The sequence below is a fragment of the Rhinichthys klamathensis genome, unplaced genomic scaffold (assembly GCF_029890125.1).
Source record: "Rhinichthys klamathensis goyatoka isolate OS25496 unplaced genomic scaffold, OSU_Roscu_1.1 h1tg000262l_1, whole genome shotgun sequence".
Lineage (NCBI taxonomy): Eukaryota > Metazoa > Chordata > Actinopteri > Cypriniformes > Leuciscidae > Rhinichthys > Rhinichthys klamathensis.
In genome coordinates this window covers 89,719-116,561 of record NW_026606783.1, presented here as the reverse complement: position 1 = coordinate 116,561, position 26,843 = coordinate 89,719, and the positions used below count along the sequence as shown (strand labels likewise).

At 38.1% G+C, this 26,843-nt stretch overlaps 3 protein-coding genes across 3 annotated transcripts; all 3 read left to right on the top strand.

Annotated features, from left to right (window-relative positions):
• Positions 1–9: 9 nt before the first annotated feature.
• On the top strand, positions 10–16,663 carry rad54b (RAD54 homolog B). The gene is made up of 15 exons (XM_056267806.1): positions 10–120; positions 3,513–3,687; positions 3,956–4,169; positions 7,974–8,105; positions 8,586–8,873; positions 9,386–9,548; positions 9,625–9,850; positions 9,926–10,133; positions 10,223–10,362; positions 12,271–12,573; positions 12,661–12,809; positions 13,495–13,756; positions 14,117–14,183; positions 14,434–14,634; positions 16,317–16,663. The coding sequence occupies exons 2-15, from the start codon at positions 3,514–3,516 to the stop codon at positions 16,538–16,540; spliced, it is 2,751 nt and encodes a 916-aa protein (XP_056123781.1). The 5' UTR covers positions 10–120; position 3,513; the 3' UTR covers positions 16,541–16,663.
• On the top strand, positions 4,606–7,232 carry LOC130101937 (fibrinogen silencer-binding protein). The gene is made up of 2 exons (XM_056267807.1): positions 4,606–5,799; positions 6,616–7,232. The coding sequence occupies exons 1-2, from the start codon at positions 5,402–5,404 to the stop codon at positions 7,193–7,195; spliced, it is 978 nt and encodes a 325-aa protein (XP_056123782.1). The 5' UTR covers positions 4,606–5,401; the 3' UTR covers positions 7,196–7,232.
• Positions 16,664–21,390: 4,727 nt separating the features above from the next.
• On the top strand, positions 21,391–24,294 carry gem (GTP binding protein overexpressed in skeletal muscle). Its single transcript, XM_056267794.1, has 4 exons — positions 21,391–22,138; positions 23,158–23,234; positions 23,328–23,532; positions 23,730–24,294. The coding sequence occupies exons 1-4, from the start codon at positions 21,823–21,825 to the stop codon at positions 24,005–24,007; spliced, it is 876 nt and encodes a 291-aa protein (XP_056123769.1). The 5' UTR covers positions 21,391–21,822; the 3' UTR covers positions 24,008–24,294.
• The last annotated feature ends 2,549 nt before the right edge of the window (positions 24,295–26,843 follow it).

The window sequence follows — 26,843 nt, the reverse complement described above, 5'->3', positions numbered from 1 at the left end:
ATCACGGTAAAGATACGTCACTTCCGCGGAAGACTCGTTTCGAGCTTGATGGTTTTCGAGGGAATTTTTGAAAATAAGAAAAGTTGTTGACAGTTGACAGACGAGGAAGAAACACGATAGGTAAGCGTTGACTGTACTATCTGTCTACTATTAGTATACTAAATCGAAGTACATATGACAAGTTATTGGAGGTTTGAGGCACACGACGCTGTTTACTTGGTTTCGCTAACGACAGCAACAGATACTCCTCGCTAACCTTATATCCTGAGGGGTAGTTCACCAAATTATGTCATTCATTCAATTTTGTCATTGTTTATTACATTTATGTCATCCCAAACCTCTATGATGACCTTCTTTCCCTTCTAAAACGGTTCATTTTAGATTATAATACAGCCCGACCAGCGTAGCCTGATTCTTGAACGAATGACTCTTGTGACCAGGTGTTGTGCATAAAACTGTGTCCAGGGGTCGCTGTTCAGCAAATGTTCGCGAAAATTGTATTTTGTCTTTCTTCTTCATTTATGTATTTCTTTCACCAGATTTTTTTTTAAATCTAAATTTGTAGCTGGGGACCTCTGGTTGAGTTTATATGGAATTACCTCACTAAGAATTTTAAAGTTAAAAGGTTAAATGCATGCTTGGTAAAGGAACTCCTTCTCAATCCCAACACAGTTCTGTGTTAAAATATGTCAGTTCCATTGTTTTGTCTCAAGATGCACACTAGGAATGTTTTTTTCTAGGGCATGTTTATTAAAGATACTTAAATGCCCTAATTGAACTAAGGCCTAATCTTGTTTTAATCTAATTCCTGTCTGTGAAACCGGCCCGTATGTTTTCATTTCAGTTCTGCTTTTTCTTTTGATGCCACAAAGCACCTTCACTGATTACCTAGTATCCCTAATTTTATATTTTTTATGAAGTGCAGATTCTGATATGAATAACAAAAGCTTATATAAAAATAAGCTTAATTTTTAGTTCTTATAGCTTTTTGAAAAGGAATTAATGGTAGGTACATGTCAGACAACTTTTGTCTAAATGATAAAAATAGAAAGAAGAGGAGCTGACACATCACATGAGTCACTTTAAACATTATAGTCAGTTGTTATGAATTAAAGAGGGGTAACATATTTCCATAGCTATGAATTTTGATTTGTCAGATTCAGTGACCCTATAGCCTACTGTATCATATATCTCAGAGTAAAATACATTTGTAAGGAACAAACTATAAGAACTGCAACATTATTGGGTAATTACAGTAAATAGAAATAAGAATAAAGATAAGCCTATGTATCAGACAATCAGAATAGGTTATACAAAACAACAAGCGCTACTGTAAAACATCTACTCATAACGAAACCCCGCATAGTAGTAACATATTAGCAGACAAGTGTCATGACAATATCTAGCTTGTCTAATGTACGTGTTTCTCTAAGACATGAAACATTTTTTACAGCACTGCTTGCTTGGCTCTGACGTTGATCATCCCGCTTTAACTCTCTGCACTAATGTAATGTCTGCTTGTAATATCTAATGTAATGTCTGTAATTGCTGAACAGCGCCCCCTGGACACAGTTTTCGCTAGTTCACCGATTTCAGCACAACACCTGTTATTTTTAGTGAATCAAAAACGCTGAACTGCGATTTATTTACTTTCCTCACGTCGGACTGTATGAATGAATTATGAACCGTTACTGTATGTTATATTTAAGGTACACAAGACTTAAATAGTGTAGACTGACTGGTTGTTTATGACAACAAAGATAAAGATACACATTATGAGATTAGCTGCAGTGGTGTTTTATAAAAAAGAAAGGATGAAATGTTAACACTTTTTTTGTTTTTGTTTTATTTCATCTATAGTTATTGGATTGCATTTATGCCACCCTGAAAATGTCTGTGTAAACGCACAATGAATCAATTAACCCTCTGGGGTCCTTCATTTCAGGGTCACACTCAGGGTCTTCGGGACCAAATGGTCCGGAAGGGTTTGATTCATATTTATTAAAAGAAAATCATATATATTTTTTTTTACTTGTTTTTTATAAAAAAAATTCTTTTATTTTTTGGTGTTTTGAGAAAATGTTATGATTTATAATTAATATTTATGCAATAATTATGACCCATTTTTTTCCATTGAATATAATATAATTTTTTTATAAATATGTATTTTTTTATATATTTTTTTTAAAGCTGTATTTCATTTTAGAGTCAAGCCTAGGCCTCATGTAAACAATTTTTGAAATGAGATGGATGCCATCTGCTGGACACACTGAGCATTTTTATCACGCAATAGCACATTTTTACCACTAGTGGATTTACAGCTCTCTGTAGAAAGGGTTCAGAATTCTTGTGAGTTTTGCACATCTTTGACAATTTTTTTCAGGTTGTTGATTTTAAAATATAATAACAGATTCTCAAAGACTATTTTTGTCTTGTTTTTTGTTTGTTTGTTTGGTTTAAATGGTAATTTGAAGTGCCAGTTTTACTTTATAATACAGATTATTATAAATATATAATACAGTGTGTGTGTGTGTGTGTGTATGTGTGTGTGTCTGTTTTGCACTCTTGATGTTTTAGAGATTCACCCCTTCACTGTTGAGTCCTTTTTTCTGCATCCTGGCTGATTTGTAGATTGTATGCAAAAAAAAAAAACTCTGACAATTTCCCATTCATTTCCTATGGGGGTCATTTTTGACCAAAGAGCAGAAGTGTGACGACCACTTAGCATGCTTGGATCATGACATCAATATTTATAAAAGTCACCTAGTTTCGTAACATTCCGATGAAGCTGTGATTTTTAAAAATTCAAAACATATTTATGTAATCTGAATTTATTAGTGTGTTTGTGTATAAAAGTGTGTGTGTGTGTGTGTGTGTCTGTTTTGCACTCTTGATGTTTTATAGATTCACCCCTTCACTGTTGTGTGCTTTTTTTCTGGATCGTGGCTGATTTGTTGATTGTACGCACAAAACAACTCTGTATTTTCACATTTTTGTCAATTTCCCATTCATTTCCTATGGCGGGTCCATTTGGACCCGAAGACCCTGAGTGTGACCATTTTTTTTACAACCACTTAGACTATTCAAATCCTGTCCCCAATTTTTTTGGGTGTTCATATACCAAGTACCAACAAAGTCACCAAATTTCGGACCATTCCGATGAAGCTATGATTTTACACATTTTTTAATTTAAATTCTTCGGGTCCATTTGGTCCGAAGAACCCCAGAGGGTTTTTTAATTTAAATAATTTTTGGTGTTATCTCTGCTAAAACAGTTAAAATCTGAAATGATCTAATAATCATTGAGAACAAACTTCTGGGGTAGTGAATGCAGTATAAACTGCATTTCTTTTTCTTTTTTTCCAAAATATTTCTTCCTCAAAAGTACTTAAAGAATTATGATTAAATTACTGAAGAAAGTAAACCATCCCTTTAATCTGACCTTTGAGGTTTCATGGTTTTATTACTGTGTGGTGCTTTAGCTAAAGTGGTATGCATGTCTTCATTGATAGAATGCGTAGATCTGGAGCTCCGAGTCAGATCTGTGGCAATGCTACTAAGAAACCCAGGTTTATGGCACCGGGGCCAGCGAGGAATGATGGACCACCTTTATCGGGTCCCCAACCAGAACCATCACTACCGTCACCACCACCCACACCTGCTTTGGGAAATGTGCTGCTAAATAAGGTTGAATGAATAAGTCAAAACAAGAGAATGATTAAAAAATGGTCATGATGACTATTTTTATGCAATGTTTCTGATTATGTACAGAATTTATATGTGACTGATAATAATATCTTAATGTGCTGCTATTCATACAGTCAATTCAGGTTAATTGTGTAGTGCAATTGTGCAGTTATGTATAACATTGTGATTGAAAAGGTGCATTTTGGTTTATCATTGTTAGGGTTTGTTTTCCTTTGCCGTTTGTTTTAAAAGTTATTTCTCCCTGCAGGTCCAGAGGTGTTTGAGTAGTAAAGATTCTCCAGCTGTGTCTAATGCTCCATTGGGCAGTAAGGCTTTGGCCAGGGTCCTGAGTGCTGTTCCTCAGGGGGAATGTAAGGAAAACAGCCTCGGGTCTTCACCTGAGTGTCTTGAACCTGAACAATCAGCAGATAAAGACAGCTCCTCAATACAGCCAAACAATCTTGCAAACTACACAACTGCTGGTAAGATACAGCACTGTCACATTCATATATTGTGTGTGAGAGAGAGAGATAGAGAAAGAGATTGAAAGGATTAAATATCTATTATGAATAAATATCTATTGTTCAATAAATGTCAAACAGATTTTTCAGTCTAGTTAGGGTTTAATAAAAGGCTTTTTCGTTTGGTAATATAACTAACAACGTGTAATGCATTACTTAAACTTTAAACTTGGACTCCAAGAACAAAACTCTTTTTAAAAATAGATTAAATAGACAAAAAATATTTTGATGAGCGTTCTTAAGCGTTGCATGGGTGATCGTAATGATAGCAAATGCTTTATATGCGTCTGTTTCGTATGTTCTTGCGAACCTTATCACGTTGATATTTTAGAATGTCCCACAAGTTGCTAGAATCATAGTAGTCGAAAACTATAAAACTCCGATTCAGAAAGAGGAAATGCACTTGGTCACTTTTTAAAGCTTAAACCAAAACTAGTACAGCACGGCTTCTCTATTCCCCTCCTTTAACTTAGGCTTTGAGTGAAACTAACCAATCCGTGCACACGATCCGCTTGATTGACAGTCGCAGTGTGCGTGTGATAGTAATCGTGCCGCGCACAGATTAAGGCAGAGCTTTCCTGCATACTGTATAAGCTGTAGTACATTTGTGTGTCAGCTTGGGAAATATAGCAACTGGTGTCTTAAAAGCAGTTCTATCTCACACAAACAGTCTGCACATAATGCGCGAGCTCATTAGGCGGCAGTTTAGTGTTTCTCTTTGCCGTTTCTGCAGTCGCGCGGACTGGCTCTATGCTGTCAAAACACGGACTTGACGCGGTTAAAGTATACACGCTCTAAAACCCGCCTTCAGTCGTTTCCCTCTAATAATGAAACGCATGTCGCTGTTTTCAGCGGCATAAGAGAGCCCCGCTGTGTTTCTAGTCTAATGTAGTCGGGTGTGTTATGTAGGTCAGGCCAGGCTTAAGCAGCTTTACTGAACCTGCGTCAGCTTAAGCTAAAAGGAATTCCAGCAAAGCCCTCCCCGGGTAGGCGTGGGCCTAATCGAGGCTGGCCTAGTTAAGCCTGATTCTTTTTCTTACCAGCCAGTTTGTGCATGTGTGTGTTGTTTAACTGAGACGAGCAGTACAGCAGTCTGCTCACACAAGTGAGTAGAGAAAGACAGACACACACAGCACAGGAAAAAGAGGAGAAGGAGATCAAACCTAGAGCATTGAGACCAGCCTAAAAGCAGGATGTCTACCTTATTCATGACAAACAGCATGGTCGGCAAAGCCCGCTCCTCCAACTTCACCCTATCTGAGAAACTGGATCTTCTGCGGCTGGTTCAGCCTCACATACGCATTCTGGAGGAGCACACCAACAAACATGCCGTGATTGTGGATAAAAACCGGTGCTGGGACAGCATAGCAGAACGCTATAATAGTTTAGGAGGCGAGAGACCCCCCAGAACGGCACAGGGTCTTCGGACCCTCTATAAGCGCCTTAAAGAAAGTGCCAAGCAGGAAGTTCTGCATCGAAGCCACGCCCAGCCCGAGTACCGGGGCCGCATCTCGGAGCCCACCAAGCGCATCATGGAAATGATACCACAGCTGTTTCACGTAGGGGACAAAGAGCCGAGCGCACTCCACAGGTAAGATTGAGCATACAGATACACACATGCACACACAAAAATGAAACTCGCACATTATCAGGTGCATCTACATTTCAAAAACATTATCATCACCCAATAGAAAATTTAAACCAATAACAAGTTTGTGCAAGTAAATGCATAAAAGCATACTCTCAAGATAGCCTACCTATAGGATTCTAATTGGCTTCTCTGAGAAGATGAATTTGGCTATTAAATGTTGATTACAGCTTCTTTGGATATCTTCACATACATTTTCCCCAGGTTTTTACTTTGGCTGCTGTTAATTGTCACTCTCAGCCAATTAGAGTTTAGCAATATTGTTAGACTCATTTTGAGACATGTAAACAGCTTCTTTGCTAGTTTTATTTTGTCTTAACGGATCAAAGCACACACTGCAGTCACACACTCGTTGTCTTTTCACTCTGTCCTGTGCCAGAGGTAAGCTGCAGTACTGAGGGGATTTGGATGTCATTAACCGTATTTCCGATGCTGCTTTAATGCCAGGTTTGCCACAGTGTGCAGAGGAGTTACTTTGCAATGGCATCTCCACGTCTCCTCTATATCTTAGGCTTTACAAAACAACAGGTCTTTCTTTCTTTTGAGACCACAGGTCCAATCCAGCTGAGAGCTGTGGATGAACATGATCTGATTCTTTTGAATCCGCTAGCTGAATCAGATGATTGATATGTTATTGGTTTAAAACTGAGAATTTTTCCCGAAATCCGTCAAAGCTCTTGTCAGCACATTTTTATAAATCATGTTCAAAATTAAATTTTAGGATTTTTTTTATGAATCATGTGTATGTGTCTGTGCTAGGCTTCAGTTCAAGAGGAATTCTCCAGTAGAGCAGCCGGGCAGCAGCCTGTCCCTCCCAGCGTTGTCGGACTATCCGCATGTTTCAGTTGTGAGGGTGGAGACGGAGGATGTGAAACCGCCTGCTGATATCCACTTGATTACATCCCACGGTTCACCTGTCACCATCGCCACCCCGAGCAGTCAGGCCCACCACGGACAGGACGAGAGGGACAGTGAAGTAGTGGAAGAGGAGGAAGACGAGGAGGATTTAGCCTCCCACGTGTACGCGGCCTCTCTCTCTCCGTGCCCCTCCTCCGTACACCTGCCGCCCTCACCGTCGGCCCTCGGCATCAGGAGGAGCGCGTATCTTAGGGGGAGGGCGGCGTTCAAAAATCCAATTTTTGAGGCAGAAGCTTTGCAAATGATGAGAGAGGAGCATGAGCTTCTACTGGCTAATCACAGAAAGCTTGGACTATATCTAGAGGAGAAGAGGGAGGGTCTTAAGAGAAAGCAACAGTTGGAGGAGGACCTTCTCCGGTCAAGGGTCAAAGTGGAGAAATTGAGGGCGGCCAGACTACGCCAAGGATTGCCATTGGTGTGACACGTACGGTGTCGGATCGGAAAGTGTATCACAAAGGGAACTTCGTCGAAATGAGCAGACTTGATTTGTGTAGTTATTTCTTGTTTGTACAGTTTTTATATTCAATCGACATTTGTACAGGGATTGTTTCTGATATTTGTTGTAATGTGTGAATGCCCAGATTGAAGAAGAAAATACATATTTATTTTGTATGTATTCGCTAATAAATTCATAATTGCTTTAATCTCTGTTTAAGCCTGTCCTTTTATCTTTCCTTTGGGCATAGCAATAGCTATGAATGAGAATCTTCTCAGTCGAGGTGTTTGTGTGGACTTCATTTGGGTGTTTATTTACAGTATAATGCAATTATTTAAAATGGAAAGATGCGCACATCATCAGAGAAGAGATGTTATTGTGAGGGGTAGAGAAAGTTAATGTTTTTGTAGATAACGAGGGCACATGAATTTTAAGAAAAAGATGTGCGACAGAGATATGTATAATAAACCTGTAATATTACATTAAAAAAATAAGAATTGTCAATTTTGATTTCATGCTGATGTGAAATTCTTGCAAATGAACATGTAAATTATTTTTATGGCACTGTTTCTCACCTGACCTGTAATTATGTAGTCTGACAAGACAAAAGCACAATATCAGCAGTTCTGTATATGCCTGGCTGCCTGTATAAAAGCACATTTCTTATTTATTGAGTCTTTATAATCAATAGAACATTGTCTATGATATAGGCTATTTCTATGTTGTGGTTTTATTGCTGATCCTTTATTTGTTTATTTTAAAGCACGCTACTATAGTGTAATGTGGTGTAAGGCGTCATCAAGGAAGCATAAGCGCTGGGAAGGCGATGCTGTGCTAGTTGCCCGTGGGCGGACTGTTATCCTCAAAGACATGGAGGGGCGGGACATTGGACGAGGTTAGCCTATCACAGCACATTCTAGCAGTACTTTTGGATTTGATTTTTTACATAAACGCATATTTTAATTTAGGGATGCACAAAATATTGTTAATTGGTCAATATTGGAGGTTTTTTTCCCTGTATCTGTTGATATTGTATATTTGTGCATGTTATGCTCATTTCCACTCTTTTTTTGTCATCTAATGCTTTAAAGTTTTTTTTAAAATACTAATTTAACAACACTTAAATGTAATTTTTTTTAGGAAATCTCTTAATATCCATTTGTCTCATTGTGCATTATAATTTTGTGATACCTAAATTCACATTTAAAGCATTAAAACGATTGATTTAAGTGTTTTATTTATTTTTTATTTAAACAAAATTGTAAAAAAAAAAAAAAAAAAATACTATTGGCCATTTATTGGATATTGGTCATATCATGATAATAATTATTTAGCCTGTATAGATGTGTGTTTTGAATCAGTGTTTTTCTGTTAGGTTCAGGCTACAAGGCATCAGAGCTGGAGAGCTTGTGTGAGGGTCAGACTCTTATGGTGGGAGGGAAACAAATCGAGGTCATGGGGATCATATCCAATGAGGACTACGCCAAAGGCCGTTGTTTCCAAGATGCTGTTGTTGAGACTTCTGCAGAAACGGTCTTGAAGGCTCCTGTATATCACCCAGTGTCCAAATCCTTTACCAAACCAGCACTCAAGGGAGGTGCACTTACAGATTCTGAACCTGACAAGCCGATCTGTAAACCCAGACATAACCCTAACACACCAGGTACAGCAAATGCTCAACTAAAACAGCATTTATCTGTTTTACAATTATTCATGTCAATTATTCTTTTATGCCCTTATTGATGAATTGAATATTAATATTTTAAAAAAACTATTGTCACTCTGCAAGTCCATTTAAAAAAAAAAATTAACGAAGACAAAAATGTGATTAAAAATGTTTAAAACTTCCAGTTACATTACTTAGCATATATATTTGCCCTTGAAGATTATGGCCTGGTTTCATAGACAGGGCTTAGATTAAGCCAGGATTAGGCCTTAGTTCAATTAGGACATTTAAGTAGCTTTTATAAACATGCCTTAGAAAAAAACATTACTGATGTGCATCTTGAGACAAAACAATGGCACTGACATATTTTAAGATAAGTCAGTGCAAGTTGCTTTCAGTTAAAATAGCTAGGCTTAAGCCTTTTATTCAATTTTTACTATTACGTTTTAATCTAAAGTCTTGGTGGTCTTTTAAAAAATATCCATATTTGTCCTGCTTTGTCCCTATAGGCGCCCTGGTAATGCCACGACCGACAACTGATCACCAGTGGCTGTATAATAAATCTGGTTCTCCACTGGTGGATGTGGTCATCGACCCCCACTTGACCAACCATCTTCGGCCACATCAGAGAGAGGGCGTGGTCTTCCTTTATGAATGCTTAATGGGAATGAGGTAAATAAGAGTTTATCTGTTGTTGCAGTGTTCTTACATATGCACTTTTTTGCACATGTATGTTTGTGTGTTGCAGACTTGCTGGCCGCTGTGGGGCTATTCTGGCAGATGAGATGGGACTGGGGAAGACACTGCAGTGTGTTTGTGTTCTGTGGACACTACTGAGACAAGGCCCCTACGGTGGGCGGCCTGTACTGAAGAGGGCACTTGTGGTTTGTCCAGGAAGTTTGGTCAAGAACTGGGCTGCTGAGTTCAATAAGTGGCTGGGCAGGGAGAGGATTAGTGTTTACACTGTGGACCAGGTGTGTATGTGTGGCTGTTTGTGTCATTTAGACGGATGACTATAAGAGGATTAACAGTGTATGTTGTCTCTGTAGGATCACCGCGTGGAGGACTTTACCTCTTCTCCTCTTTGCTCCGTCATGGTGATCAGTTATGAGATGTTGCTGCGCTCTGTGGACCGATTGAAAGAGCTGGATTTTGGAGTGCTCATCTGTGACGAGGGTCATCGCCTTAAAAACAGCAACATCAAAACGGCCAGCGCACTCACAGCGCTCTCATGTGACCGCCGTCTTATATTAACAGGTTTTCTATTTAAAACAAACACACTTTTATTAGTGTAGTAGTATAACATTTGTAATTGTTCAAAACAACTATAATTATTCATTTAACAGGAACTCCAGTGCAGAATGACCTGCAGGAGTTTTATTCCATCGTAGAGTTTGTAAATCCAGGAATTCTGGGAACATCTGCGGCCTACAGGAAGATTTATGAAGAGCCCATTCTCAGATCTCGCCAGCCCACCTGCACCGAGGTTAAAAGATATTTTTTTCATGTTATGTATGATATATATATATATAGTAACTTCAGTGCATTTGTGGTAAATGCTGTTCATTGAACTTCTTCATCAAAGAATCCTGAAAAAAGTATCACCATTTCCACATAAATATAAGGCAGCACAACTGTTTTCAACATTGATAATAAGAATTAGAAAAAGAAATATTACCTGAGCTCCAAATCATTAGAATTAGATCCTTTTAGAAATTATATTAGAATTACTTCTTAAGGATCATGTGACACTGAAGACTAGAGTAATGATGCTGGAAAATTCATGTTTTCATCACAGGAATACATTTATTAAAACAGAAAATAATTATTTTAAATTGTAATAATATTTCACAATACTACTGTATTTTTTGCCTTGAGATGAGCATATGAGACTTCTTCCCAAAACATAAAAATGTTTTAATTTTTGCAAACTTTTGACAGGTACTATTAGGGATGCAAATCGAAAATTCTGGATGCACTTGCCCGCAAACCGAAACCGAAAATGACTTTTTTAAATAATTACTAATTTCTTATTTTACATTATTTGTTAAAGTATGATTGTATTAATATTAGACTTTTTAATTAAATTCAGTAATTGAATTGAATCTGAATTTAGAAAATACAAGCCAATAAAATGAAATAACCACACTTTTATTTTAAGTAACACCAAAATAGGACAAAAAATAAATTAAAATATTAAATATAAATATACTATTCTTCATTCATTTTATGCAGCAGAATCAGATTCATTTAACTATTTTATTTTTTGAACAATTATCCAAATAATGCATAGGCCTACCAAACTATTATCATCAGAGCATGTGCAGGATGTTCGCTTGGGCCGTGAGCGACTGAGCAGAGAGCGTACTCACGGAGTGGAACATTTCTGACTGACAGATAAAATAAATACATGATTGTGATAATCGTGCCTATATGAATTGTCTGATTTCTTCAAGCTGTCGTATTTACCATGTTTACTATAGTAATGTAGTTTGCATAATCTTTTGCATCGCATATAAATATTTCTGCCTTATATGGTGATCAGAATCCACATTGGATCACAAACAGAAGTTATTGCAAACACTCATTGCTGTCTGAAAGTGAGTTTTGAGCTAAAATGATTTTAAAAGTCTTTAATGCTGATGTTATCATCTGCAATCATCCGCCTTTGTTCGTAACCTCTCCTCAAGCCCGAGCTGGCCCGCTTTGGACCAAGGTATTGTGGAAACAGTGGAAACGCAGCTATTGAGCAGAGCACACTGAGGGCCGGTGTTGTGCCGAATTCTTACCCCTGCCAAATTATTACCCCCCTAGGATTAGTTGTGGGGGAGGGGTTAGGATTAGAGGTGGGTTTAGTATTAGACAATCAGTTAGCAACTTCAACAAGGGGGGAAATAATTTAGCAGGCAGGCAAAATTCGGCACAACACCTGTTCAGACTAACCTGAGCACTGAATTTGAAGGGGCGGGGCAGCATATATTTTCAGCCTTTTTTCTCTTTCGGCCCAAAACTGAAAATGCTGTTTTCGGCCAATAACTTTCGGCTGACGAAATTTCAGTAAAAAAAAAAAAAAAAAAGATTTGGAATTTAGGCATCACAACAATACAGTATGAAAATTGATATTTGTTTGGAATATTTGCTAAATATTACATTTAACAGTGTTGGTTAAATGGTTAGTATTTTTAAAGATTTACTTTAACGTGTTACAAGGTGATAATGTAAATGTAAAAATAAAGAAAATGAGCATTTACAATTAAATATCCAATACTGACTGTCTGATACTAATAGATAAAAAAGTCTCTTCAACATTCTTGAGCAAATCTCCTTGTACCCACAACTGTGTGTCTGTATTCATCAGCTGGTGTGGTATGTTGTGCATTGAACTGTGTTTTAGGAAGAGCGATGTATTGGAGAGGAACGTGCCGCTGAGCTCTTTCGTCTAACAGGTGTGTTTACGTTACGGCGCACTCAGGAGATCATTAATCAGTATTTATCCGAACGGATTGAGTGGACCGTATTCTGCAAACCCACTGAGCTCCAGCTGCGTCTGTATGGAGTCCTTCTGGCCACACGGCCCATTAGAGCCTGCCTCTCTGGTGCCAGCAAACACACTTACACACACAGCCCACACCTCGCATGCATCAACGCCCTCAAGAAACTCTGCAACCACCCCGGGCTGCTCTACAACACTCTACAGGTACAATAGGTGCTGGTATTTTTCTCTGTCATGTTCTTTATCTAAATATTGCTGCTTTTTAATGATGTTTTGTGGTATTTGCTTCAGGCAAAATCAGATGATATGAAGGAGGATGGAATTATGGAACTCTTTCCTGAGGGATATTCCACTGGTGCCTTCAGCACTGCAGACTCAGGGAAACTTCTAGTGTTAACAGACCTGCTGTCGGCGATACAGCATGTCAATCGAACAGACAGGTACCACATAGAGTTCATTAGACATAATTTGTTTTTAAAGATTTACTCCTAGGTTTTCATATCAAGAAATGACTAAAACAACAAATCTGATGTTTATGTTTACACTCAACATGAACACTTCATATCAGTCATATCAGTGGCTTTGTAAAAAATATATTTTGGCACCAACAATTTAAGGTTACATTAACAAAAGTGACTTGCAATTCAATCAGGTTACTAAGTTTACTTTATTTAACAGTTTTGAAGATAAGAAAATACTTTTTAATCTCCATAGGGAAATTTCCATGTCACAGTAGCAATATACACTCAAGAACATACAATATAGTCAGAAAAAAATGTGTGGAAAAGATGGAATTGAATACGATAACCATGAAATGTATAATGTATTTTGAGTGCTCAAGCACTTTACAAATTAAAAAACATGAAAGTAGATCTAAACAAATATATTATATTATAGTTTTGAGTGCTTAAGCACTTTATAAAAAACATAAAAGGAAATCAAAACAATGATTATTTACAAATATTATAATTTGTTCTTTTATAATATATTATGTAAGAAAACCCAGTTTGACCACCAAAACGTGCGGTCTTTGTTGTGACTGAGTCCAAAAAAAGTGCCCATTATATTGACGTGTGTCGTGTGAGACTCATGTGCATTTTTGTCTCGCTGTCTTTCTCTACTCAGGGCTGTTTTGGTGTCCAACTACACACAGACTCTTGACTTGCTGCAGGATGTCTGTGATCAAATAGGCTATAAATGGTGTCGGCTCGATGGCCAGACACCTGTTGCCCAGAGACAACGAATTGTTGATTCCTTCAACAGCCCGCACTCACCCAACTTCCTGATGCTACTCAGCTCCAAGGCTGGAGGAGTGGGGCTAAACCTCATAGGTGCCTCTCATCTTGTTTTATATGATATGGACTGGAACCCTGCCAATGATATACAGGTCAGTGGACTTCCACATTACACTTAGCCATGCAACAATAAATCACTATATATAATACAGTATTGCACAAAATCAGATATAATGCAATTCATTGTTTTGAGAGCAGTTAGAAACTTTTGTTGTACATCCACATGCTTGTCTTAGTTGCACCTTTAATAAAGACCACAAGGTGGCAGTGAATACAAAAAAAATCCTTTCAGCCTATTTTGTAAATCATTACATTGTCTCTCAAGTATTTATGTGTGAATGCGTGTCACAATTATTTTGTTTTACTGCCATGACAAATGCTTTCTGTGAGCTTTGAGTGATAACTCTCATTTTGTAAGACTCAATCATCTAATTATTATATTCAACTGTCAGGCCATGGCACGTGTGTGGCGTGATGGACAGAAGAAAACGGTTCACATCTACAGATTTCTAACAACAGGTAACCAAAACATTTGTACATTTCCCAGAAAATTTTAGTATCATCTCAGTATCGAGTCTGTTGATTGATAAATTAAGCTGTTTGTTATGACTGTGCAATATCAAGAAGTATTTCACCTGAAACATCTCACAGGCTTTCATCAATCATAACACACACAAAAAAATGATTGTATTTGATTATGGGTACTTTGCACATGATTTTGGCCTGCAGTAAATCAGGACCTTAAAGCACAAGCACGTGTCTCTTGTAGGTTCCATAGAAGAGAAGATCTATCAGAGGCAGGTGAGTAAACAGGGGCTTTCTGGGACAGTGGTGGACCTGACCAAAAAAGCGGATCATATTAGCTTTTCTTCTGAGGAGCTACGAGACCTTTTCAGTTTTGACCCTAATACAACCTGCCTCACACATGACCTACTGGACTGCCAGTGCACTGGAGATGGAAAAACAGCAGGTAAATAAATGCAAACAAATCAAGTAAATTAAATTAGACATAATTAAATAAAGTAGGAACTAGATGATTCCCCATTAGGGCTCTCAATCAATTAAATTTTTTTATAATTAATTCTGATATACTAATTAATGCGCGATCAGTCACATATATCAATATTTTCTGAAAAAGCCCCAAAAATAGATAGTTCAAAGCCTTTACATATACATACACAATACCATTCAAAGGTTTGGGGTCATTTTGTTGAGCATTTTGCTCAAAAGTGACAGTAAAGACATTTTTCAAATAACTTTCTATTTATCAAAGTATCCTGAAAAAAAGGTATAACAGTTACCACAAAAAATTTGTATTGCTGCTGAAATTCAGTTTTGAATCTATCTATATACATTATGCCATTAATTTACACTCACAGGCCACTTTATTGGGTACACCTTGCTAGTACCAGTTTGGACCCCCTTTTGCCCTCAGAACTGCCTTAATTATTCGTGGCAGAGATTGAACAATGTGCTGGAAACATTCATCAGAGATTTTGGCCCTTATTGACATGATAGCATCACGCAGTTGCTGCATATTTTCGGCTGCACATCCATGATCCAAAATCTTCTGTTCTACCACATCCCAAAGGTGCTCTATAGATTGGTGCAGGTATGACATCAGAGCCCGGAAGAATTAGGTGCTGCTGGTTCCTTCAAGATTTTCCAATGGGGTTTCATAATGGTAATTTTTTAATTTATGTGTAAAATAAAGCCTGTGGTTCATTTTTGAAAACGTACGTTTTTAATAAGTTACTAGATAAGACAGCTTGGGGTGTGAGTGTGTGCAGTGTACGTTGTAGAACAAAATAACAAAGTTGCATCAAGTTATGTTTACCACAGGCTTTATTTTGCTCATAAATGGAAAAACCCCTGGAAAATCTCGAAGGAACCAGCGATGAATTAGACTTCCGGGTTCTGACGTCATACCTGCACCGCTATTGGATTGATGTCTGGAGGCCATTCGAGTATGGTGAATTCATTGTCATGTTCAAGAAACCAGTTTAAGATGATTTGAGCTTTGTGACAGGGCACGTTATCCTGCTGGAAGTAGCCATCAGAAGATAGGTATACTGTCCAATTTTCCAACCTTCCAATCTTCTTTTGTCCAATTTTGGTGAGCCTGTGTGAATAGCCTCAGTTATCTGTTCTTAGCTGACAGGAGTGGCACTGGTGTGTCTTCTGCTGCTGTAGCCCACATGCTTCAAGGCTAGATGTGTTGTGCGTTCACAGATGCTCTTCTGCAGACCTCGGTTGTAATGCGTGGTTATTTGAGTTTATGTTGCCTTTCTATCAGCTCGAACCAGCCTGGCCATTCTCCTCTGACCTCTGGCATCAACAAAGCATTTTTGCCCACAGAACTGCCGCTCACTGGATATTTTCACTCCCTCTTTTTCAGACCATTCTCGGTAAACCCTAGAGATGGTTGTGCGTGAAAATCCTAGTAGATCAGCAGTTTCTGAAATACTCAGGCAGCCCCTCTGGCACCAACAACCATGCCATGTTCAAAGTCACTTAAATCACTTTTCTTCCCCATTCTGATGCTCAGTTTGAACTTCAGCAGATTGTCTTGACATTCTGTGTGTGTGTGTGTGTATTTATATATAATATATATGTATATATATTTAATTAATTTGCATATATTTGTGCCAGGTTTTGTGAAGGAGATAAACGAGGAGACCGGAAGGGCATGTCAGCTGGGTCGCCATGCCGACAGCACAGTGTCATTACCGCAACGAGTTAGCATGTCTGAGCTCATGCAATGGAGGCATTTTTCTGGAGCTGTTCAATCATATAATGATATTTACCTAAATCATGCCCGTAACCACATCACATATGCCTTTCAAAGCACCACTTCTAAATCCCAAACAGTCTAAACTCTTCCTCTTCCCAAAGACAAAGACAATTTAATACAAACCCACTGCCCTCACGCTGTGTAAATACTCCTGTATGTTTGAACAATAAATTTTTTCCTTTTTAATAAATCTTTTAACATTGTTCTTATTTTTCGGTTGTCTGCACAAGCAAGTGTGTTTGTGCCCATTTAGGAAACCTGCTGATAGATTAATATCAATCAGAAATGGCACCAGGGCATCTGTCAGACAAATATATTGTCACATTAGGTTCTGGTTTCACAGACAGGGCTTAGATTAAGACAGGATTAGGCCTTAGTTTAATAATAAGGACATTTAAGTAGCTTTTATAAACATGCCTTAGAAAAAAAACATTACTGGTGTGCATCTTGAGACAAAACAATGGCACTGACATATTTTAAGATATGTCAGTGCCTGCTTTTCAGTTAAAACAGCTTAAGCATGCTTTTTTTTTCACAAGTTTTTTTTTGAAAGTTTAGGATTATACTGGACACAAGTCCTGTGTCCAGTATAATCCTGACAGAACATTCCAGTTTCCACCTATATCCTCTAGTTTATTACATTATTTTCCCCTTTATCACCATAGTTTTTACAATGTGGATGGTTTATACTAAATGTTTCCAAAACAAGGCTTGTTCCTTCTCAATAGGAGAACCTTTGAACATGATGCTGTGCTGGATTACATTGGTTGCACAGATGGTTCATTTAATGCAGCTTCTAGCTAAATCCGTCCATTGTCACCATTAGTAACAGAAACAATGACTACAGAAATCAGAAATGACAGAGCAATCACGAAAGCAGTGAGGCACAACAGTCACCAGCAGGAGATGAGCTAGTCTCCGTGACTCATTAACCAAACTAACCTGGGTGCACGTTTGCTTGTGTTGTTTATTGACAATGTTTCAGGGTTTAAATGGGGCTGTGATAAATCATTCTGCTGTGATATAACGCGTGAGTCAGATGTAGTCTTTCTGTGTGCGTGCGTCTATATCTTTGTTGGAGAGTATGACTGTTGAAGATGGCGTGTTAGTCAGACACTTGTGTATAAGCAGCCTCTTGAGATCCTGACACTGTCCAGGCTGTGATGATGAGATCCCAGCAACTGTTACCAGAGTAACAATACAATGTTAATTGGGTCTGTAGGGACGTGTGTACAGTGTATGTTCCTCAGCCAAGCCTTTACTGTAAGTACTGTCAGTTGTGCAGATCGTTCCTGCACTATCGTCCCACAGGGAAGGACTCAACCGTCACCGGACAAAGTAAAGACGTGTGCTCAGATCAGTTAGGTTGATGAGGATGTAATGGTGCATTTCCGGTGCATACTGTACGTAACAAAGCTTTTTACTTATGCTAGGGAAAAGGCTTCTGCAATTCATATTAATGCAAGAGCGTACATGTAATTATGAATAACAAAAAACTACAAACCGACCTTAAAAGGTATGGTAGGCAATTTTTGGAGAGGCTAGCAATAGCAAAAGCTAGCTTTGAAAGCATGAGATCCCACCTTCCCTTCAGAGCGTCTTCAAAGCCACGCCTCCTTCCAAACACGTAAACGCACACAGCAGAGTTTGCAAAGCGTCACAAGACGAGAGACGGCGTTAAACTACCTCAGGTCTCAAAGCACATAACATGAATGAATATAGAGCGCACTGACCTGTATCACCTGACTGTTGCAGATTCATTTAGGTGTTGATAGTGTTGCCATTGAAACGCATAAATTCGTCACGGCGTGAGCTATTGGTTGAATTAATAGAACAATATTTTTGCATTAAAGTCGAGTAGATTCTATATTTTTAACATTTTGAATGGATTTGTTATATGTTGAATTCATGTTTATAAAAAGATGCTGCAGAGCGTGATGTCATAGTACGACCGTTGCTGTGTCCGAAGAAATTTTGCATGCTTGAATGAATCTATTGTGACCACGGCTTAACTGCATCGCATGAAGCGCTCTGATGACGTGTGATGTCTGCGTGAGCAGGGTGCGCAGAGGTATGAAAATACATAGGTTGGCAGGCAGGTAGGACCTAGGGGCTAATCCATCAGCCGGAAGTTAAAGCCTCGCGGGAGCCGCCATTGTAGCAGACCATCACCTGCTGTTAGCATCCCATTGACTCCCATTCATTTTGGCGTCACTTTGACAGCGAATAACTTTACATCTGAGGCGTCCAAAGACTTCATTTGTCCATTATTAATTTCTAAAGAAACACGACAATGTATAAAATGTTCCATTACTTTGTATCTTACGTTATAGCCCCGTAGAAGCCGTTTTTTTAAAAATAGGCTAAAGATTGGGTCATAACCACGGGACTTTCTGTCGCACAATAGAGACATTACCGTATAGACAGGAGGAGAAGCTCGCAGGCAATCTTTAACTGTCTATGAGGCAATCGGGGGGACATGGAGGCACAAAGTCAAGGTAGAAGCCCATAAATAGAGAGTCTATAAAAGCAATGGGACAAAATATTTCAACAACGTTTTTGAGGAATTAGGTGATTCAGATTTATCTTGGCACAGCTACTAGAAGATTTTCAACTGCCAGACTGTCGTCACGCTCAGTTTGAGCCTGCGCAGTCGCTCAGACATCAGACAGGAAGTGCAATAATCGGGCTTCAAGTCTTCTCCGTTGAAATCAATGGGGTCGCTCTGTCCATTTCTTTTACTGTCTATGGGTAGGACATTGTACCGGACCGAATGCAATGATAGGACGAACATTTTATGGTCCTACGACTTCCACAGATGATATACATTTAGACCGCTTAACTTAGTGATTGCTATCAGGATGTAAAGAGACTTTCAACCAGCATAATAAAAATGTTTCTGGAACAAATCGCCTAGCTTGCCTTCAAAACAAGAAACATTAAAATTAGAGTCCCTTCCTTTGTTTGTCCTGAGTTATTAGGTGAAGCTGAAAATATTCACTTGATGCTCAAGATGCAAATTTAAAGTTGTAAATTTTCTTTTTTCGTTTAAAGATGCCCTTTAGAAGCTGAGATATTTACGTTTCCCCGAAGACAAAATAAGTGCAATTTACCCCGATCATCCAATTCAAAAAGTCTACACCCCTCGATTTTTACATATTTAGAATATTATTACAAACCATTTTCTATTTTGTAAAAAATTGTAGATATTTTAAATTTTCAGCTGCCATTCCTCCAGTCTTCAGTGCAACATGATCCTTCGAAAATCTTGGTAAACTTAAAAAATGTTTTATATAGAATTATGCAAAAAGGTCGAAGTTGATCATCCAGGTGAACATCTCAACTTGGATGCTTTAAGGTACTTGACATTTGACACCCTGTCTAATCTGTTTCTTTGTGGTGTTTGCTCTCCAAGCCTAAATTAACTCATCCCTTTCCATCCCTTCTTTCATGACGCGTGGCCCAGTTACTGCAATTATTGCACTGGAATCAACGTTCAGCTCAGGTCTCAGTCTTCATTGACATGACCATAGCAGCCCTTAACACACACAAGTTGCACTAACCCATGCTTGCGTTGTTCCAGACTGATAAGCTTTCACAGTTATCACACCAGAAAGCACCATTATGCTTTTAGTTTGATGTTTGTGGTGCATCAGTCATACATATTATCTGTAAAGCACCATTTTTACATCTCTGGCCATCTCTGATCTCTAATGACCTATTTCTGATCTACTCTTTGAGAAGTGAATGAATGAAGGAAATAATCCAGCACTCTACTGCGATTTCTCTTATCCATCCAATCCCTTTTGTCTATATAAATCCTGAATATAGAAACTCCTCATAATCCAGCAATTACATTAATAACTCATTATAATCTGTCATGTGTGGCCCTTTGAGCAGCAGAGTGAATGTAATCTGCATCTCAGTATGTGCACGTTTGTGCATACGTAATAGTAATAGAAATAGAGAGCAAGAGCATCTGGTGATGTACACTGTCTGACCCCTTGTTTTGTTTGCATGCCGAATAGTATTGAAAATAATGATGGAACCTGTCGGTCTTGGTTTGGTTCAGTAATGGTCTCTTGTTGATTGGTGTTTGTATGGAAGTCAGGACAGAAATAAAATGACCACGAGATATGATTTGTTACAGAGTTCAGATTGTGATTTGCATTCTGCAATTCAGTACAAGTCTATCAGATCTTTATATAAAATATGTAGTATATTAAGAATATGCTGTACCATAGATTTAACAACTATACTGACTGAGAATGTCTTTTATTTTGTTTGTCTGTGTCTGTACTTAATACGATTAATTGCCCGTAGGATATACTGCTCTGATAGGTGTGTCCTGCTTTAACCTGGCCTTAACTGGTTTACTGTGCTAACCAACATACTAATCAAGGTTGCATAATGTCTCTGACTTTGGCAATGCCACCCGCAGTCAGTTTTGTTTAGTTGCTTTTTGTATGCAGCACTTCAGACATGCAAGTTCATAATCTATTATAGATCTACTGCATGTGCATGAGCTGTAAATTACACCCTTCCCAGAAAGAATTATTACTTTTAAAAAATATAGATGATAACGGTTTTCAAACTTTTGATGTCAACCATGATCATCCTCTTTCATGCCTTCCTGAAATATAAAGGCATGTATTTTCATAGCCTAAAGACTGTGTGAGAATGTATTAAGGGTAATGTTATAATAATGGAAAGTGGAAATTAATAATGTATTAAAGATGAGACATAAAACACTTAAAATCTGTTTTTATTTATTTTAAAACCATGGCTGTTAATAGAATAGAATGATTGTGATTAATCTCAGAATATCGCTAAAAACTTAATCGGTAAATCAGTTGCCAATATTATCAAATTATGTAAATAGTTAATATCTTAAGTTTACACTTTGGACAAAACATACATTTTCCTAAATTCCCACGTTTCGAAGCGAGACATGATTCTAGAGATGAAACTGCATTTTACACCCATCAGGCGGTATAAGGAAAGACCCGCTGAAGCTCACTGGGAGGGAGAAGTGACGTCACGGAAATCCTCACAGAGACCTTAATATAACCATGAACTGCACTGAGAGCTCAAAGCACATTACTGCGCAAAATATAGCTAGACGGACAGGATTACCAGGGCAAAAAAAACCACCAATCCTCATTCAGGTGCGCTTAATTGAAGACAACGAAGCCAAGAGCAATTAGATCATCTTGCTGAGCAGGTTTCTGCTGGATGGGACTGAATCTATTATTGGAGCACAATTTTGCATCTCCGATTTAGTCCGTTAATTCTTTGCTTCAGTCACACTCAAAGAGACAACCGTCGTTTAACCAACCGAGTGTTTGTCGCCGAATTGCACACATGACCCTGCTGGCGAACATGCGGCGCCACAGCATTCGCGTTCAGCATCACCTGCACCGGTGGAGCATCTGCGGGACGGACGGTGAGCAGCTGCTGAGTGATGCTTTCGCGCGCCCCGACATCGGTATGTCCCGGTCCAGTTCCTGCTCGTCCGCCTCTTCAGACTCCGCTCTCTCGAACGAGTCTGCGACTCCACCTTCGGTTGCACCCTTCACTGTTGTCCTGCTTGGAGACAGCGGTGTCGGGAAGTCCGCGCTCGCCAGTATATTCGCTGGGGCGTCTGACAGCATGGGCAGCGAATGCGAGTTGTATGGAGGTATGTTGGCAATTAACTTGACTTTTCTTTTATACTCCAACTGTTCACAGCGATATTCTAGTCAATCGCAAAAAAATAAAAAATCACAATGTGGCACTGCAATAGCTACAATGTTTATTTATAAAGCACAATTTCACCGAAGTTGACCAAAGTGCCGTAGAAGTAGGCTAGCCTACAAAAGAAATAGTAAAAAAAAAAAAACAACAGAAAACAGATTTACAAATAATAAAAGACAAGATGTGAAATAGCCTAGGTATAATGCATGAAAGTAATCATAAAACAACAAGTCAAGATATTAAACGCCAAAGAAAATAAATGAGTCTTAAGAGTAGCCTAGACTTAAAAATGGATAAAGTTGGGAAAGTTCTGATATGAGACTATTCCATAGTTTATACCTTTCCACTTACTTTCTTAAAGGGACAGTTCAAACAAAAATGAAAAGTCTGTCATCATTTACTCACCCTCAAGTTGTTCCAAAGCTGTATGACTGTCTTTCTTCTGCTGAACACAAAAGATATTTTGATGAATGTCAGTAACCAAACAGTTGATGGGCCACATTGACTTCCATATTATGGAGAAAAAAGTGGAAGTTAATGGGGCCCTTAAACTCTCTTCAAAATATCTTCATTTGTGTTCAGCAGAACAAAGAAATTCATACAGGTTTTGGAACGTTATGATGAGTAAATGATGACAGAGTTTTCATTTTTGGGTGAACTATCTTTTTAAGCCTATAGCGGTTATTTATAAAGTTCATAAATTAAAATTTTTACTTCATAATTGTACAATTAAACATTTAAGAAACATTAAAGGGTCATATTTTCAGATGCAAGTGTCTGAGGAATTAGTAATTACAAAGTCGCAAGACAAAACTTCAAATAAAGATATGTTTATTCTCAATATAAGATATAATTCATATACTTTCTTAAAGTAGGTCAGATTATAATTTTCTACATTTTTGCCATGGTCAGTATTCACAACCTTAGCTTGTTTCAACTCGTTGTCCTTTTTAATGTTGTTAGGTGAAGTATTCGAGCAGACAATTCCAGTAGACGGTGAGAGGGCCACCGTTACCCTACTCGACATGTGGGATTCACAGGTAACACTTTTAGTTTGTCAGCAATTTATATTAATATAGCCTACTTATAAGTGATGAGAGGTTCTGAGACATTCTACTTTTTGTGTCCGTCAGGATGAGGGCAGCTGGACGCAGGAGCGATGTTTGCAGACAGGAGATGCTTTCATTATCGTTTATGCCATAACAGATCGTTCAAGCTTCCTTCACGCATCAGAACTTCGTATTCAGCTCCGGCGGGAACGTGAGGCTGACCGCACTCCAATCATCCTGGTCGGAAATAAATGTGACCTGGTCCGCTGCCGAGAAGTGTCCATTAGTGGTAAATAATATATAGTAAAACTCTTAAATGTGGCTCTACTCCTTATCTTAAATAAAGTTACTTCAGTAGCATTAAAACCAGCCTATTTAATCTTCTTAATCTGAATCCTCTCATGGGATTGTTAAAGCTACTATTTGTTTTAGCTTACATCACTGAGAATTTTTATTTTATACTTGATTTCCACTCTTATTTTTCAGAGGGTCGTGCGTCTGCTGCTGTCTTTGACTGTAAGTTCATTGAGACGTCAGCAGCAATGCAACACAACGTCTGGCCGCTGTTTGAGGGCATCATCCGCCAGCTCCGTCTACGACGAGACAGCTTGGAGACCCTCACCAGGCGCTGTTCTCTTCAAAAGCGTCGGGAGAGTCTCCCAGAGAAAGCAAAGCGTTTCATTAACAGATTGGTTGCTAAGAAGAACAAGCAAGCAGCCTTCAAACTCAAGTCTAAATCATGTCATGACCTGATGAGTCTGTAGTGTGTGACTTCGAATAGCTCTGAATGTTTTAATTGTATTGTATGAAGTTTGGGTGCAAAGTATCTGATCAAGTGCTCGTTTTACTGTAAGTTGTTTTAAGAAAGCCATGTATGTCTATATTAGACTGTTCTAGAATAGCAATGATTACAGGCTTCTCGCTCCCTCTGTGAAGGACAGAATGCTCTGTGTGTGTGTGTAAAAACAAGTATTTTCCAACTTTTGCTCAGTTTGAGCGTTAGCTTCCAAAAGAAATAAAATATTTAGGTTTTTTTATGATAAATCGGAAATACTTTAGTCCTTTTGAAAGTGCACACATCCAGAAAAGCTGAAAATACACTAACCTTGATGAAAACATAAACCAGCTGTTACTGTGGTGTGGTATTATGATACAGATTCTGTATTTGTCTAAAATACATTGCCAATTTGGCTAAGGGACCATTTACACAACACGTTTTTTAACTAAAAACTGAAAAAAAAGTATGTGTTTTGGACGTTCATTTACACGACACTGGCTTTTTGGGGGCCTGAAAATGCAAACTTTTGAAAACGGCTTTAAAAGTTTTTAAAAACTATACTGTTTTCATGTAAACTTAGAAAAAACCCCCGCAAATTTGTGAAAAGGATGACGTCATGTGTTCAGTCCATGCAGGCGCGTAGTGACATCAAAGTGACATCACTGACTACTGGCCTGACATGCATAATACAGCGTTTTTAGACATTTTCGTGGATCCTTGTGAATGGGGAGCGTTTTGACAACATCGCCGTCTGTTTGTGAAAAATGCACAAAAAAACATTTACGTTTTTAGGTCATCATTGTCAAGTAAATGTACCCTAATCGATCATTTTAAAGTGTATTTTCAACCAACATACAATTAAAAATACAGTGGGGTCCAAAGTTTGAATATACATTGAAAATCTGGGATTTAATATCTAATTTAATGCTGGAAATATATATTTAAAAAAAATTGACAAATTTAACACAAAGATACTATTACTAGGTCACCAATCAAGTAAGAACATTTGTGATAATAGGTATTGTTAACATTTGATAACTACATGATCTAACAATGAAAAATACTTCTAAAGCATTTATTAATCTTAGTTAATGCAAGTGACTTGTAAAGTGAGATATAAAGTTAGTTCTCTCTATATAACGATAATTCACAGATTATGTGTACAGCACAGTCTTTTTATTACAGTTTCAGCCCTACTGAAAATATGTGTGTATTACAGGAACACATTTGTTCAGAAATACTCCTCCTACTTCCCTTTCAAAGGTGAAAAGGGCAAATCAATGACACATTCAATGTGTGATCACTGCTGTGTGAACAATAGTGAATAATTATGAATGCAGTGTATGTCTCAAAACTGTGTAGGACTGAAGCTTAGGCAGCTGTGTTGCCTGTTTATTTTTGTGTACTTGCGGTACACACATCGAGTGAGGCAGGCTAGCAGATTGTCAGGTATTGCTCATTTTGAGGCCATTTCCTGTCAGATCTGCTATGCATGAGGCAGCAGGTGGACTGTTACAGCTAACTTTAAAAACACCAACAGTGTTGCAATTTTATTGACAAATGTGGTCAACCAATTGTAATAGTTCACATCATCAGCAACAGGTTTCTCTGTTTTAGTACCGATGCCTGCAGTAAATATCTTCATCCCTATTCCCTAACCTTAATCTTTGCCCTCTCCTTCTCTCCATTTTGCTGATACGGCTGCATAATAATTAGTCAATGGAAAAGCATGGGAACTTCTTGAGTAACTGCCACTCAAGGTGCCTTTAGCCATAGACATTTACATGTAAAGAATCACTTTTACAGGAAGTCATTACAATAGATTTCTCAGAAGTTAATGTCTTACAGTATTTTTATATTATATAAGTGTTGCTGAGAAAAAGTGAGCTGTCACTCTTACCATAATTAATCATATTGTTTCAAATCATTCTATAAATCATCAAATGATTTTTTTTATTTATTTCAGTGGAACACAAAATATATTTTATAGAACGTTTAAACTGTTTTTGTCAATACAATGAAAATTAATGGGGTACAAAAAAACAACAAAGGACTTTCATGGTAATACAAAAAAAAAACCCAAAAAACACTGAGACTTTTTAAAAAGATCTACTTTTGTGTTCCACAGAAGAAAGCAAGCCATATGTTTGGAACGACATCGGGGTGAGTAAATGAAGTTTTATTTTTAGGTGAACTATTCCTTTAAGTGTCATTGATGAATACTAATAGAAGTTCTTGCAAATGTTTTCATTTTAAGTATCAGAAGAACTGAGACTCAAACATGGGAAACAACCAAGCCAGAGTCCGTCAAAAGATCAAGGACCAAAGATTGCAGCCCTGTATTACTCAAGATTGTGAACATACAGCTGTGAAGAAGGTGACCTTTACGCTGTCTGTACATGTACAGTGATTTTCATCTGTCACAGCTTATTTCTCAGAGATGTTTGCTTTTTTTGTTCAAGATTGATCTCAGAATTTAGCTTTGTCCCCTGCGTTCTAATCATCTTGCACAGAAAATATTAAAGTAAAGAGGAAGTCACATGGACGAGATTGTGGATGAGTGTTTGTTGTGTGTCCTTTTAAGTCGGCATGAAGTTGGATAGTCTCTTCTTCTCTATTGTGACGTATATCCAAGTGAAACGGCTTCTTGAAAAAGAAAGAATGTTGGACGGGACTTGATTTTGTCCATCTGGATTTGATTGGGTGCTATTGCTGTGATCTCATATGAGTGACAGGATGTCCCGCCCTCACCAGTAAACACATCATCAGAGATGAGAAGATGTCACTGCAAGTGGGAGGGGACGTCATTTGAAGGCACATGG

Coding starts and splice junctions, on each gene's coding strand:
- rad54b (XM_056267806.1), top strand. CDS start 3,514: ATGCGTAGATCTGGAGCTCCGAGTCAGATCTGTGGCAATGCTACTAAG. Junction 8,106..8,585: donor GGGGCGGGACATTGGACGAG/GTTAGCCTATCA, acceptor TTTTTCTGTTAG/GTTCAGGCTACAAGGCATCA. Junction 13,757..14,116: donor ACCCTGCCAATGATATACAG/GTCAGTGGACTT, acceptor TTCAACTGTCAG/GCCATGGCACGTGTGTGGCG.
- LOC130101937 (XM_056267807.1), top strand. CDS start 5,402: ATGTCTACCTTATTCATGACAAACAGCATGGTCGGCAAAGCCCGCTCC. Junction 5,800..6,615: donor GAGCCGAGCGCACTCCACAG/GTAAGATTGAGC, acceptor TGTCTGTGCTAG/GCTTCAGTTCAAGAGGAATT.
- gem (XM_056267794.1), top strand. CDS start 21,823: ATGACCCTGCTGGCGAACATGCGGCGCCACAGCATTCGCGTTCAGCAT. Junction 22,139..23,157: donor CGAATGCGAGTTGTATGGAG/GTATGTTGGCAA, acceptor TAATGTTGTTAG/GTGAAGTATTCGAGCAGACA. Junction 23,235..23,327: donor TCGACATGTGGGATTCACAG/GTAACACTTTTA, acceptor TGTGTCCGTCAG/GATGAGGGCAGCTGGACGCA.